Genomic DNA, 14,687 nt, shown 5'->3' with positions numbered 1-14,687 from the left:
CGTGGCAGTATATAATCCTCAGGGTATATCCAAGGGATTTCCAGCCATCCTCTTGGATTTCATAACAATACTTGCGATTAGAAGCCCTTCTACACAGAAAATGAAAATGCAGATGTGTATTCATGGGCTTAAAACACAGCTCAAGTAATCCATCACTAATGGCACAAGTCGGAGCCTGTGATGACCATGTGTGCTGTCAGAGTGCAAGCTGTACTGAACTGGCGTTTAGTGAATGGCCTAATCTTACAGACATAGATATATGACAGGTAACCGCAGCTTATCTTAAAAGAATTATTAAGTCAGTTCCCTTGGAGAGGGTAGCCTTATAAACATACTATCTGGATTTCTAGCATTGCAAGTGTATGCCTGTGCTTCTGTCCAAGGGTCATGCTTAATTCCAGTCCTTCTCACCGGGGCTGCCTTCTAGTGTCCCAGAAAACTTCCAACCTACCTGCCACCTTGGCTTTGGAGCCTGCAGAAACCCTGGAGCTGCGTGGAGGAAGAGATGCAGAACATGTGCAGCTGTGTACAGGTGTGCCAAGCTCCTTTTGTGTGCTGATGAGGAGAACAGGTTTATAACAGAAGTAATTTTTTGGTGAGTCTGATGGATTCAATAAAAGTATGTCTGCACAATATATTATTTTAAGTAGAACTCATTAGTAAATTGGCACTGAGATAACACCATGAAGCCAGTTTTAATCTTCCTGGCTGGGCTGTCAGTGCAAATGAAATTAATGAGAAAGGTGCCAGGTGGAGGAAGGCTTTTTAAAAATAATAAACGTACATAGACTTTCTTAAACACATGTACATACATCTAACCTTGCATCTAATCTGTTGTTGAAAAGAGAAGGTAAAATGTTTTCTTAGATAAAAATTATTCAAGGTCACTTGGGTTTGGGGGGTATGATGACTGCTTAGGGTTTTTTAGACACTGCAGTCAGCATCTCCCATTGCTGTGTAAAGCAATAGGATACACAAATAATGCATCAGCTTTGTGATCATGTCTGCCCCTTCGGCCGGTTGATGGAGAAGTCTCTTGTGACAGATTGCTTCTGAAGGTAATGCTTCAGTAGCATGCCACCAGAAGAAGGCTGAGAAATGAGAATAGAGAAAAAAGGCCTTTGTTATGAGGAAAACTATTGGTCAGTCTTGTGAACAGCAGAAGATTAATCTGATCTGTTTTAAGTCACTGAGGTCATTGCAGCCATAAAAGCTCTGCTAAACAGTGCCAGCAAGTTGGGTCTTGCTTTGCCATTTGTGTTCCATCTGATTTCTGTTTTCTTTTTTTTTTCTTTTTCTTTTTCTTTTTTTTTTTTTTTAAGGAGGAGGTAAGCCATTGTACTTGTAATTGTTGCTTATGATTCCTAACTGAAAGAGGAGCAGCCCTTCATGGAGAGAGATGAAAGACACTAGGAGTATTTTTCTTACATTCCAGCATAAGCAGAATAGCAAAGTACATACCTGAGAAGTTTCCAAACACAACACACATCTATTTACATATTTGATTTCAGTGGTGATACATGATAACCTGGGATTTCATTCAAAGGATCACAATGGGGATTTGAAAGGAGTTCTTCCCTGAATGTTCACAAAATAACTGCTGAAAACTAAAGGACCTTTTGTTGGCAAACTGTATTCACAGAGAACGGGAGGCAGAGAGGCTGGGCATAGTTTTCTTGTGCTGAAAATCATCTCTGTGCTTACAAGTGTGGGGATGAATTCCTGGTCCTTTTGAAAGCAATTGTCAGTGACTTCAGTGGGGCTAAAACTTCACTCAGGTTTTGGATAAGCTTTGGTAACTCTATAACTTGTTATCATGCCTGCTGACAGACACAGCAGCTTTCCTGTTAGTTTGTCATGCATCTTCACAGCAGAAAAGGATCTCTCAGCTCCTGTCAGGAATGTAGGGCCATGGGCTTGGTAGGATGGCATTTGACACATGAGCGAGGAACACATCTGAAGATATTCCTTTCTCTCTCACTATTAAAAATGTAGTGTTGCAGCAAGCTGTTGTGCTGTTGATTTACCCCGTATGTTTCAACCTACCACAATATTTCTTTATTGAGAAACAAAGATAGCAGTATGGTTTGTGTTTACATTCCTCTTGGTTCCTTTGTATGACAGGCAATGTGTAAATAGGGCTTTGAGAAGAGAATCGAGATCAGACCTTCCAGACTTTTTAAAATGTGTGGACATTTGTATGTGCTGAAAGATGGTCCAGAATGGAAAAATCAGCATTTGCTGCTCTCCAGAATACTCCTGAGTAATTAGGTTACCCCAATTAAGCTTTTCTCAAGGGCTGAAAAATTTGGACTTGAAAATAGCTCTCATGTGATGCATTAGAGTTGTTCGCATTATCCAGCCAGTGCATTTCAGCATGGAAGAGGGAAAACAAGCCAACAGCCTGGGAAGTTTAAAAGGCAAGCAAAGAGGAGGGTCTGGTATGTTCATCTAAGAGACTTTTTTCTTCAGTAGATTAATTTTTGAACAATCATAAAGGCAGGGGCAGAAAGCATCTTCTGAGCATCAGGTACCTCAGAGGCATTTGCAGGTGCTGACGTCCAACATGCTAGTTTGTCCTCATTTCCAGCTACTCCAGCTTTTGCAAATGAGCAAACAGCCCTTCTTCCTGGGGCAGAAAGATAAGACGTGGGGCTGTGCTATGTGTGCTACTTTGTCCTGAGAGAGGCCATTCTCCAGGAGGGAGTCTACTTACCTTCTTAAGAAACAGGAGTGTTTGGCAGTGGTCACACCAAGTCTGCCTTGGGTTGGGGTTTTGGTTTTGTTTTTCTAAAAGGGATTGGATTGTTTTGCCTTTCATTTTAGTTGAGAGGCTTCAGCGATTTGAACTGACTTTTGATTCTCCTCCAGCTTCAGAGGTTTGGATCCAGGCTCAGTGCTCGGTCTGACTCTTCTATAAGTTAATATACAGAGCTTTGTTTTATAGCAGAAGCAGCCTTCTGGGCAGTCCTCACTTTTTTCAGAGTTGCAGATAAAAAGTTCACTTTCTTGGAGGCATTCAGTCTTACTCAACAGAAGGCACTTTGGGGACAGGAGAGTTTGTAAAGGATTGGGATCATGGCTTGTAATTGCATCATGACTGCCCTGTGGCTGTGAAGTAGTAATAACACAAGTTTTTGCACTCTCCATGCTGATTTACCTTAATGAATGTACCTACATTTGAAAATGTAGAGTCATGCTTGTCTGAAAGACTGTGCAGTGAAGTATGTGTTTCTTAAGTATTTTTCTCCCAATCGCAAAAGTCATTCAGATTTTCTAATTTTCATTGCAAAGAAACAATACTGGGGGACAACAGATAAAATTGATTGTATTGTTACAGCCTTAAATCAAGAATGGTAGCTCTTCTTGGCAGGGTTTGATGCCCACTGTAGGACTCATATCCAGCTCAAATATGTTAGTAGAGTGACACAGATTAGGGAGTATGAAACAAGATGCCCTTCTCTTCGCATCTTTAAATGACTCAAAAAGCCAGGACTTAACCCATTTTGTCCCAAGAATCCCATGCAGCAGCTTTGCTATGGCAGTTCCAATGATTTGTGTTTCATCTTACTCCTTGTCTTTGTGAGAACTTAACCTAAACCTCAACTCTGTGATTCTCTGGTGGCTAATTACACTGTCTCAGGGTCCTTACTATGCCAGCTGCATTTTGACCCAAGGATGACTGTGGGATGTTTTTCAGCTTTACAGAAATTGGGAGTGCAAAATACAATTACATGAGAGTGTCAAAGTCGATCAAACTCTAGAGCAATAGGAGTACCTTGAAGGAAATAATTACTTGGGTAACTGGAAAACAGATTACTAGATCACTGTGCTGTTAAGGTCACAGCTTTGGCTAGTCATCTTTTGTTTCAGGCTTGGTGAAACAGTGAGAATGTAGCAGCAGAACCAAAAGGCCCTTGTCAGATTTGTATAAGGAACACATAATTTCATAAGCAAATCTTCCGAAAATGTCATCTTTGCCTCATTGTACCTAACTCTTCAATCTGCAGAACATTGTGGGGTTGTTTACTTTCCACATGTCATAGATCTTAGTGGGGTTTAAAGGAGGAACAGCAAAATTTGTTAATTATTCTTTCCTAAACCCATGCCCACGTGGACCTCCACGGGTGTATATTTTGTGGACATATGGAGCTTTGCAGAAACAGTGTTGGCAGGAAGAAATAAACCATGTATTTGTGCTATTGAGTACTGCCAAAGTGTCTTTGCTCTGAGTACTCCAGAGTCAGCTAGTGACATTTATTGAGTCTTTGACCATGAGTTTATGGCATAGTAATTCCCTGCTGTGTATCAGGAGGTCAGTGGGTCACTGTTACAAAGAAGTAGTTAGCTAATATAGGAAGAAGTTACTGAAATAAGAAAACATCTTCAGGATTGGCTTGTTAGCTTAACTGGTGAAAGTCATCTTTAAAGAGCTGCAGCAGGAGTCCCTGTGGGAATGAGATTTTGTTTCGTTGGGTTTTTCTCCAAGGCGAATCACCTCATAACTCTAAAACTTCATTGTCTTAGTGAAGCTGTACCGTGCCTTCCCCATGTGATTGCAGGGACAGACTCGGGGGCCCAGTATTGCTTGTGAAAGAGGGAAGTGGTTTCAGTCTTCAGTTGTTTTGATGGTCAGAAGTATCATCAAGCAGTTGGATCCCCAGCCTTTTCTCTTTCTGTCTGTCCTTCTGATGAAGAAAGCTGTCTTCTTTTATATATGTCCATCTGTCTTGCTAAGGGTTGGCATAACCATGTGGAGTAAATACCAAGACTGAAAGTATCAGGGAATATGGAATGGTGAACCTTCTGCTCCCCTTTGATATGGATGAATTATGTATCTAGGGATTGTTCAGTGGAAGGTGCCTAACTGCTAGTTTCTGGTATAGGTTCTTCACCAAAAAACAGTGCGATAGCAGAACATGTGCTTCATGTCTTGGATTGCATGGTAGGTGCATACACACCCTGTTCTGCAAGAGCTGCTCCAGAGTAATTTGGCCTCAGCTGAAAGCTTTATCCACTGTGTCCCCACCATTATTTTCTGACTTTCAGTGCAGTGTCACTCCTCAATAACAAATTGTTGATAAGAGATAAAGTTAATAGCTTATTGGCAGCTTTGTAGGTAAGAACTGCAATACTGGAGTAACTCTCTTAACTCTGCTTTTATACCGTCTGACTGGGAAGCCTTGCTGCAAGAGGCTGGAAGTGGTGTGTGAGTGGAGAGTGGCACAAGTGTTTCTGTCCAAGAGCACTGATTAGCTAATGGATGCGCTTATAACTTCATGTCACAGCAGGATAGAGTTACAGAACTAATGGAAAGCTGATGTACAGCTGATTTACCTCTGAGGGCTGATCTCAGTTCCCAAATATAACCTGAAGGCCTCTGTATTTTGGTTCACTGTATTTATATATCCTGTTTCATTGCAGAGAGGCTGTTTCCAGCAGGATTCTGCAGTCACGTCAGGGTTAGGAGGGGTGAGCAGTGTAATTATCTGTAGGCTTTGGGAGCCTATATGCATTAAACAAGTTTCTAATTTCTTGGAGAGACTTTCCCTGGAGAAGAGGAGAGGATTTGTGACCTGAGTGTGCCTGACAGGAAGGGCAGGATCCTGCTGGAAGGATGTGCTGTTACAGCTGATGGGATGCCCATCGTTCCAGCAGTCTTGTGCATGCTGCATCACTTACCATATCTGGATGTCCTTAGAGGCAGCCTGACACAGATAGTAGCAGGGACCCGTAATTTGAGCAAAGAGTAAAATTCACATAAGGGAAGAAACAATGTCACATTATGCTGCAGCTTGCTGCTTACAAAAAAAAAAAAAAAAAAAAAAAGTAGGACTTGCTATCAGTGAGCTGAAATCTAAACAACCTAAATGATCCTAATAGTTAGAGGGGTTAGGGAAGCTAGCCAGACCGTGGAAAGCATAACAACTGCAGTTAATAACAATCAAGCTACTCTTATAAATATTTGCATGTGCTGCTTCAAAGCCTACTACATGGTCATTCATGTACTGCAGCTAGAAAGATGAGGAAGGAAGAAAGAAAAAGAGGGCGAGAAGAAAACAGCACTCCATGCTTTGTAGCTGCTGTAATAAAGAATGGGCAAAGCACCAGAAATAAAAGGAAAAGAAACCCTCCAAAGTTTAATAAACACGAAAGGGAATAAAAATAAATCTTTGGAGCATATATTACAAGGCCTTGGTGGAAGGATTAGATTGAAGCTCTCAGCCTTTCCAGTGTGGGTGTATGTGTGAAGTCGGCCTGTCTGGCCTCTTCCAACAAGAAAGAAAAGTTGTTTACATTTCCTAACTTGGGCTGTGCATATAATTGATTTTTTTTTGTTTCAATAGCAGAATGAAAATTCAGAGGGGAAAATAAGCCTTGTTTGGATACAATTGAATTTAGGTCTTTTTTCTTGCCAGAATGAAAGCCCAACTCTCAGAAGAGCTGTGTCAAACAGAGCATTTTGTTTCTTCTGAAATGTCAGTACACTCAGTACTTGGGAGGAAAGCTGTGGAAATGCAGAGCTTAGCTCATCAAACACAACAGTGGAAGGCAAAAGTGTGATCCTTTTAAGCAGGAGGTTTCTTGACCTGGGGAAGATCTTCAGCATGAAGCCAGCTCCTTCCGTTCCCCCTTTTGGTTTAAGGGAGCTTGACTTCATCTCACTCTTCTGCCAGGAGTGATGCCTGGGTGTCTATGTGCTGTTTTGGACTATCAGTCAGAGGATGTGTTCAGTCTGTCCTCTTGACGATGCTCCAACCAACAGCAATACTGCAGACTTCTGAGTATTCTGGGATTCTCTGGGATTCTCCTGCACCCCTCCCATCGGTGCTTTTCTGCTCTGTCAGAGAAGGGCTGCTTTTGTCCTAGTTTTGTCCTAGTTGCTGGCACAGAAACCACAGTGTCCTTGTGTACTTAAATACTCGTATACCAGAATACATTTTAACCTGAAAGTTTGGACTGTCCTATGTAAAGCAGCTGATGGAAGTTTCAGCTCATTCAAGAAAATGCGACACGACCAGAAAGAATAAAAAACCTAAACATGTGATGCTCAGTGTTCAGCAGGCTAAAAGGAGCAGGGATGCTGTGTTCACCTTCTCCAACTGTGGTTTATAACTCTTGTCTCAGATATTCTGTGATGACTGTGATCATGATTATTACAGCTGAAAGTCTTCATCTTTTGAGGGTTGAATTAATGAATAATTTAAAAATTATAAAAACTGAATCTTTAATTGCATTTACTATCCCTGCTCTCCAAAAACAAAAGAAACCTGTATTTTCCTATCTGCAGGAAACATATTAATTCCACTCATTAATGATAATGGTTCAAAGAATACTTAAGGAGTCTAGTCTGCAGCAGGGTCACTGTGTTTGCAGACTAACTTGGTCAGAGTTATCCTGGCTTCTACTGGAGTCATTGGGCCAAAACCACAGGGGAGTCGCAAGTATCCAGTAGAGACTGAATTGACACGACTGTCAGGTTAAGGTGGAGTCTCGGGGGTTTTGCATTGCAGCATCTGAGATTGCTTAAAGACTAATCCAAAACCTTGGAGACTCTATAGGGGTCTTTCCATTCCTTTAAAGAGAATTGCAAGTCTAAATTTTCAATCTTAATGTTGATTAATTTTCATGTAAACCCCAATTCTGCAGTCAGCCATTATTTTTCAGAGGAAGGGTTCCAGCTAGTAAAAAACCTTTTTTTTTTTCCAGCTATGCACGAGTAATGCCATTTCCTGAACTGATTTCCCATGGATAATGGCTGTGAATCACAGACTAAAGAAATCAATTTTTTATGTGGGTTTTTGCGAGATAGTTTTATATCTTGCAAGAGAGGTGAAGGTTCTGTAGGACAAGAATTCATTCTTATTCATTCATTTTTGTGAAAGGTAAATACTAATTAGCTGTATATACAAATGCACATACACAAAATCATGTACACCAGAAGAATATTCTGTTGCTGTTTATCTTATTTATATATGAAAGTGAGAAAAAAATTAAATGCAGACTTGGTTTAGAAAAACATTTTTAGATACATAGTCACAAATTAGTAATATACGGTATCTAAAACACAGGAACTGAATAGAAAGACTACAAATACAGCGCAAGAAAGTTCTAGAAATAAATTAGAAGCTAAATATAAATCAAACAAACATTTAGCCAACTAGGACTTTTCAATCGGAAATAAAGTCAAGATGGACAGGGTTTGTTTGTGCCAGGGCAAAGGCTGGCTGCTAGTTCATCTTGTCCACAGAGAATGAAATGATAGGTTGATGCCTCAAATAAATGACAGGGAAGGACAACTTACAACTCGTCCTGGAAGCATCAATCTTGGATATACATATTATTATGCCAAATTATATTCCTAGTAGGATTAGGTTTGGCTGAAGGACGAGTAGTAGTCTTGGAGTTTCCTACAGCAGAAAAATAAATTTAAGAGATTTTTTATTTCTAAAATCAGAATATAATCTCTGAACCAATTAGCTTTTAAAAGAATTTGCAAAATATGTCAAAATTGAGATTTTTATTGCATAATGTTAAGCTTTTCTCAGAAGATCTTTATGTGGTATTTTGAGAGTGAGCAGCATTAATGTGTGGGAGAACAGAGCAATTCTGGTGTAGGGATAATTTGCTTCCCTTTGAGTTCTCACTACAAGATTGTAGCAGGTGTTTTTGGTTAATAAGCCTGGTAGGCAAGACTACCAATTGTGATGCATTGGGGTTTATTTTAGAGCACTGCAGATGTGAAAATTTCAGAACTTCTTTTGTTTCTTTAATTAAATGGGATCATAAGGAAGACTATAGCTTCCTGTTCATATTTATACATGTTGACCCTTGGACTATACTGAGGGTCTCCTTTGGGAAGTATTCTTTCGACTCCTTTTAAGTATTTTGAGAACTTGTCATGCATCTACAGTTGAGGCCTAGAGTCTTCCTTTATCGTCAAATACTTTCTCACAACTAGGATAATTTTTTGGAGTTTTCGTCCCCTTTTAATTTAAAAAAGAGATTTTGGCTTAATTATGTAGAGGAAGAGTGTGAATATTGTGAAGAGAGAATAAATGTTCTTTATTTCTCTTGTGATTGATTTGTACTTTGTATGTATGGTGTAGTCAGTTTGAACTTGGACTTATTTTGAGAGCTACAGTAAATGATTTATTAAATGTGTAATTTTGGTGTTGCCTCACATAGCCAGGAGCTGCTGCTTTGCTCAGAAGTTCTGGTAATGGCAGCCAGTCTAGAAACACTAAATATTTGGAAGAAGGTCTTTCAGTGATTAATGTGTCTTATTGGCATAAATAACTAATATTAAGGATTTATTCCAACTACTTCTGATAGATAGTAGTTAGGAATAAAGGTAAGTGTACTGGACTTGGCTTCTCCTGTCTCTTTACATAGAAGTTATAACTTGTGTATATTATATCTATTCAAAATTAGGTATCTTTTAGAAGAAGGTACTTTGTTCGATTGATAGATGCCTGGATTAATGGTCTGGATGGCTGAGGGAGGCAGGGGAGCAGGAGGTCTTGCTGGGATTCCAGGCAGGGTCTAGGGCATCTCTCGTGGGAGCTGAGCTGCTTATCTCCCTGACATGGAGGCTGTCATCTCCTGCTCCTGCATGGCAAACCCTGAGCTACATGACTAGTGGGAAGATGTTGTGTTTTGTAATTATTCTCTCAAGTCTTCCTGCTGGTGTGGCCCCAGGGGGGCTTGTAAGGTTTGCTTCCTCAGCCAGAAATTCTTCCTTCCCCAGCCCCACAATACTTTCTTTTAAACACTTCAGTTTTTACACTGTAATAGGATGGAAACATTTCCCATGGCTTGAATGGATATTTGAGTCGTTTTGATCCCCTTCTAGGTTTGGCCTGGGCAAACCCGGGAGTAGAGTCTTGCTGGGCAGCATGGCAAGGGGTGCAGCACATGGGCTTCTCCTCATGCTGCTGGCCAGGGTGAGGTGTAGAGAATTCAAATGGTGGCTGAATCCTTCAGGGTAACCTGGGCTGTGCCACAGTTCTTTGCTGCTTAGCCTCAGTCAGAGCTTAAAGCTGGGAAGGAGTAAGAGACTGTTTTGAAAACTAAACTGTATTTTTAACACCATTACTGAAGATTTGAGTCAGTTTCTCTAGCTGTTTTATCTGTTTTCTCCCCAAAATATAGTGAGAAGTGGTTATGTTTACAGCTTTTCCTGCTTCCAAGTGATCAAAATGCATGTAATTCTGTTTATAATGTCTGCTCTCTGCTTGCATTTTCCCTCCCTTTCTTCTTCTTCTTCCCTTCCTGTCCTTGTTACTATAATAAGAATGAATCTTTTTTTCCAATAAAATCCTTTAATAACTGAGCAGAAAACAAAGTCTGAAGCTGTCTACATTGTACTCCCATGTTCCGTGGGGAAATGAGCTTCTGAGAGCATACAGATCAGATGAGTTGCCGTTGCATGTTGCTTTAGCAGATCCCTGTGAACTTGGTGCATGTCTCAAGGCATTTGCCAGATACCAACTGTTGTGGTTTTTTCCCAAGTTATAAGCATCCATGATTTTCCACCAGTATGTTGAAAGAGAGGATTTTAAATGCATGACCTGAAATAGACTTGGAAATGGTTGTTAATCTCTATTAATATGGTATTCCTATAATCAAACACATGTGGGGTTTTGTTTGGGGGTTTTTTACTAAATTGTTAATAATGGCCATTGGAAACTGAATCATGCTACAGATACTTCCCTTACTGAGGCTGTCTTGTATTATGCTGTTTGAAGAAACAATGTATTTTGTCATTAAAAAAAATAATAAAATCACACTGCCTTCTTGCAGATGCCATCCCACCAAGCTATTACAGCCTTTACTTCCGAATCGTCAGATTTGATGTCTCAGCGATGGAGAAGAATGCCTCCAACTTGGTGAAGGCTGAGTTCAGGGTCTTCCGCCTGCAGAACTCAAAGGCCCGGGTCTCAGAGCAGCGGATAGAGCTGTACCAGGTATGGTGGCACCTCACATGTATCAGCTCCCCACCTCTCCTTAGCAAACCTACCTTGGTACTCATCTAACAAGTGGAACAAACCAGAAGGAGAGGTGTCCAAGCCTTGTCTTTCCAAAGTAGCCTCATATTTCCCTGTGCCTTTCATAGAAAGGACTTAATTCAAAATCATATGAAGCTATAATGTGCAAAATTTTCAAGCATTTGTGCCTCAGGACTCCAGAGTTTCAGCATATCATTCATTATAAGTGACAGAACAAAACATCAAACAAGTCATTCTGAGGATCTTTGCCTCTCAACACCTAGCCCTGAACTGTAGTTTACAAATAAGAAGTCAAATTCCTGTCTCTGGTTCAGGAAACTCCTGTTAACTGTTCCTCACAGAAATGACATTGCTAGTAATTGAGTTTCCAAGCATTGCAGTGTCCAACCTGGCTTCTGTAGAGTAGCCTAAGAATTGTGATGAGAGAGCGGACAATTGATGGAATGAGGAAGAAAATGACCCCATAACTCTGATGTAATTTAATCTTTAAAGTCACTTTATATAGAGTCTGGACATTTGTGTGAATGTTGTCTAGAGCATACTTAATCTAAAGTTCACTTTGCAGAGAAACACAACAAGAAGAAAGGAGCTCAGCTGCTGGTAGAACTCGGTTGTTCCAGCAGTCTGGGATTTGTTCTGCTGAAAACCCAGCCGGATAGGATACCACCTTATAAAACAAAGTGTATTGAACCCCTCATTAGCTCTGTTCTTGCTGCCCTCATTAGCTCTGCCCTGGGTTTGCAACACTGTAGAGTCTGGTTCAGATCCAGTGGCTGTAAATTTGAATTAGTCTTTTCCCTCAATTTCAGTGTTCACCTTTTCATGCTTAGTCTGGTCAAGTGCAAGACAAATTTGGAGCAGAGAAGGGGGGAATTTGGGTTCACATGCTTGCTGAAGTGATTGTATAAGCCAGCCTTAGAGGCTGACAGCAGGAAAAGGCATACTGACTGTTCAGACTTTGTTTAAATGTCAGAGAAGTGTGATTCCCAGTTGAATGTGGCTCGGGTCCACAGATGGTCACTGGGTGTTTTGCTTCACAACTGCGACCTGGCTTCCTTCCTTTCCAAGGACAGTCTGGCAGAAAAGCTGACTAAATGATGTGTCATTTGTTAAAAGAGAAAGCTAGCTGGAATCTTTAATGAGAGTTGCTGCTGTCATCTGTATGTAACGGCCATCACAGAGGATTACACTACAAGTCCCTGTGATGCTGCCACACCAGACTTTTGAAATCATTGTATGTTTGGGCTTGACCTCATTGTTCAGACATCCTAAAAGGAGTTGATGGCATCTCTGGGCTTTCTGTTGTTCTACTTTTGAGAGCTGTTAGACAGCCACCTGAAAAGAGCACAGCTGCAGTTGCCTGAGCTCAGCTCATTGCCTTTCCATGTCTGAGGAGCTTGGGACACAAAAGGTTCAGTGGAGGTAGGGAAAAAAGGGCCTTTGCTTGGCTGGGATTTCACCTCGTGATGAGAAACAGCTGGAGCTTATTTCATAGACCCTGACTCCAGCAAGCCTGTGCCCATGGAAATGACTGACACCTGCATCCAGGGCAGGTACGTTAGTCCTTTAGATGACTATATAGCTGATGAGTATGGCCATGTCTTTTTTAGGCTGGGTGGGGCATACTCAGTGAAGTGTTAGGTGAGTAATCAGTTGAAGTTATTGTAGGATTAGGTCTTTTCTCTACCAAGTAACAAGCAAGCCCAAGGCAGCCAACTCTGTGTGTGTTTGTGCCAGGCATATTTTAGGCATGTTACTTTGCTCTTTTGGCTGTAGAGAGGCAAGCTGTCTCTGGAGCATTTCCCTTTCAGAGCACCTATTAAAATGATAAAAGCTGCCTGTTAGTTCCTCTCTCTCTGTTTTACTTCTTACAAGCTCCTGTAGCCACCTTCTGCTCATTGTTTTTCCATCCCTCTCATCCTACATACATACATACATACAGTCTTCTATGCAGCTCTGCCCAAAGCCTTGTATGCAGGTATTAGCTCTGTGATGGTCAATTGGAACTGCATGGGTTCCTTATCAGCAGCTCTATCAGCAGCTGCTTATCTGCAGGAACATCAGAGTCCCTAAGTATTGCTGCATCTAGTCTCCATCACAACCCATGAGGCTAGCAGGCAGTGATTAACAGGAGAATCAAAAACAGGGAGATGTTGAAGAGCAGGATGTATTGTAGGATGATGCTATATAAAACATCCTAAAACTTAGAATATTCATTTTAGAGAGGAAGAGCTAAGGAGCTGAAGGTAGGGAAGGATTCGTAGGAGGCATTTGTGCCAGGGTGATGATACTGGAGAGGACCTTCAGCATAATGATAGACTCACAGGGGTGTCTAGCAGCAGAGGAAGGAACAAATGTGGGAGGTAGAAGGGGAGAATGAGGAAGATGTTAATTTCAGTGGAGGTGGGAGAAGCAAGTATGATCTGTAAGGGCTGATGACTTTCTCGAGTATCTTCACTTCCACCATTAAGAGAGAGCCTTGCAGGGGAGATTGGTGGTGGAGCTGGTGTGTGCAGCCACCACTCTTCCCATGCATAAGCACTGCTTCCTGTCTTGTGAGATATGTGCTAGGCTTGCCAGGGCTGTTGTGCCCAGAAGGAACAATGTATTTTTTTCTACTTGCATAAGTAACATTTAATTATTAGGGTGTTTTTTTTCCCTCCCACCAAGTTTCGGGTTGCCTCGTGTTTTGCTTTGTTGAGATCTTCTTGATGAGGGTTTTTGAAATTCCTTTCATACTTGTAGTTTCAGGGAATGGTTGTTCCTCATCCCCTCATTTGTCTCAGTTAAGCAGGATGAGAAGGGCAGAAGTCTTCTGGAGAGAGTCAGAGCTCTCTTGTTGTGGCTCACTGGGGAAGTGTCTGTCCCTGCACACATGCAGGTCTCCTGACTGCTCTCCAAGAGCTCTCTGATTTAGTCCAGTGGCAGTTTAGTAGTAGTATACACACCACTGGTGCAGAAGGGACAAAATTACTGTGAAGGACTATTTTAGGAACAGCTAGAGACAGATGTGCAGAGTAAATTGAAAAAATAAGCAAGCAAAATATAAATATTTTGTTTCTCCTCCTGATTCTTTCTTTGTGTGGTCCTCTGACTTCACAAATCTACCCCTTAAAATGAAAAAAGAAATGCAAGACTGCACCTTTTTGGCTAAGCTTTCCTCAGGCTATACTTGGCTCCCTTTCCCAAACCACATCAGAAAAGGACTTTGTGTTTTCCTGCAGCCCTTGTTTGCACTGACTGTGGGAAGGCAGTCTGGGGCTGCTTGGCGTGGTGAACCAGGGCCTTGGCCCCTTGCTCCTGGCCCCTGGTGCAGCAGCAGCAGGAGCCTCTTCCCACCTCAACAGCAGGGTCGGAGCATCGTATTTATGCTGGGAGTGAGTGGTTGTGGATCTGTTTGTCAGGTCTGCTGCCCCTGAGTTTCCTAGGGCAGTCAGTCCTGGAGATTAATTCTCATGGAGGTGCCCTGGATGCATCCACGAAGTCAGTGGACAAGTGGTAATCACTGAGAGCAGAACCAGTTTCTTTAATGTCTGTTTCCACCCAGAATACTTTTATTGGCATTTAAGGATTAGTCAGCCCCATCTGTGTGTCCCTTTGCAGATGGGAAGCACAGTGCACACAGTAAGTAGCCTTAGGATGGAAAATAATAAAACTCTTAGAAGTAGGAATTAA

The 14,687-nt window shown here is 41.5% G+C and overlaps 1 protein-coding gene across 1 annotated transcript in view; it reads left to right on the top strand.

Annotated features, from left to right (window-relative positions):
• Window positions 1–14,687, top strand: part of TGFB2 (transforming growth factor beta 2) — a 63,049-nt gene that overhangs the window by 29,591 nt on the left and 18,771 nt on the right. Inside the window, exon 2 of the mRNA XM_051615165.1 lies at window positions 10,807–10,970. Within this exon, the coding sequence (XP_051471125.1) occupies window positions 10,807–10,970 (164 nt within the window). The remainder of the gene's footprint in view (window positions 1–10,806; window positions 10,971–14,687) is intronic.

This window comes from Apus apus, chromosome 3, assembly GCF_020740795.1.
Source record: "Apus apus isolate bApuApu2 chromosome 3, bApuApu2.pri.cur, whole genome shotgun sequence".
NCBI classification, from domain to species: Eukaryota; Metazoa; Chordata; class Aves; order Apodiformes; family Apodidae; genus Apus; species Apus apus.
The sequence above is the reverse complement of the archived record's forward strand: the minus strand, read 5'-3'. Positions and strand labels throughout refer to the sequence as shown.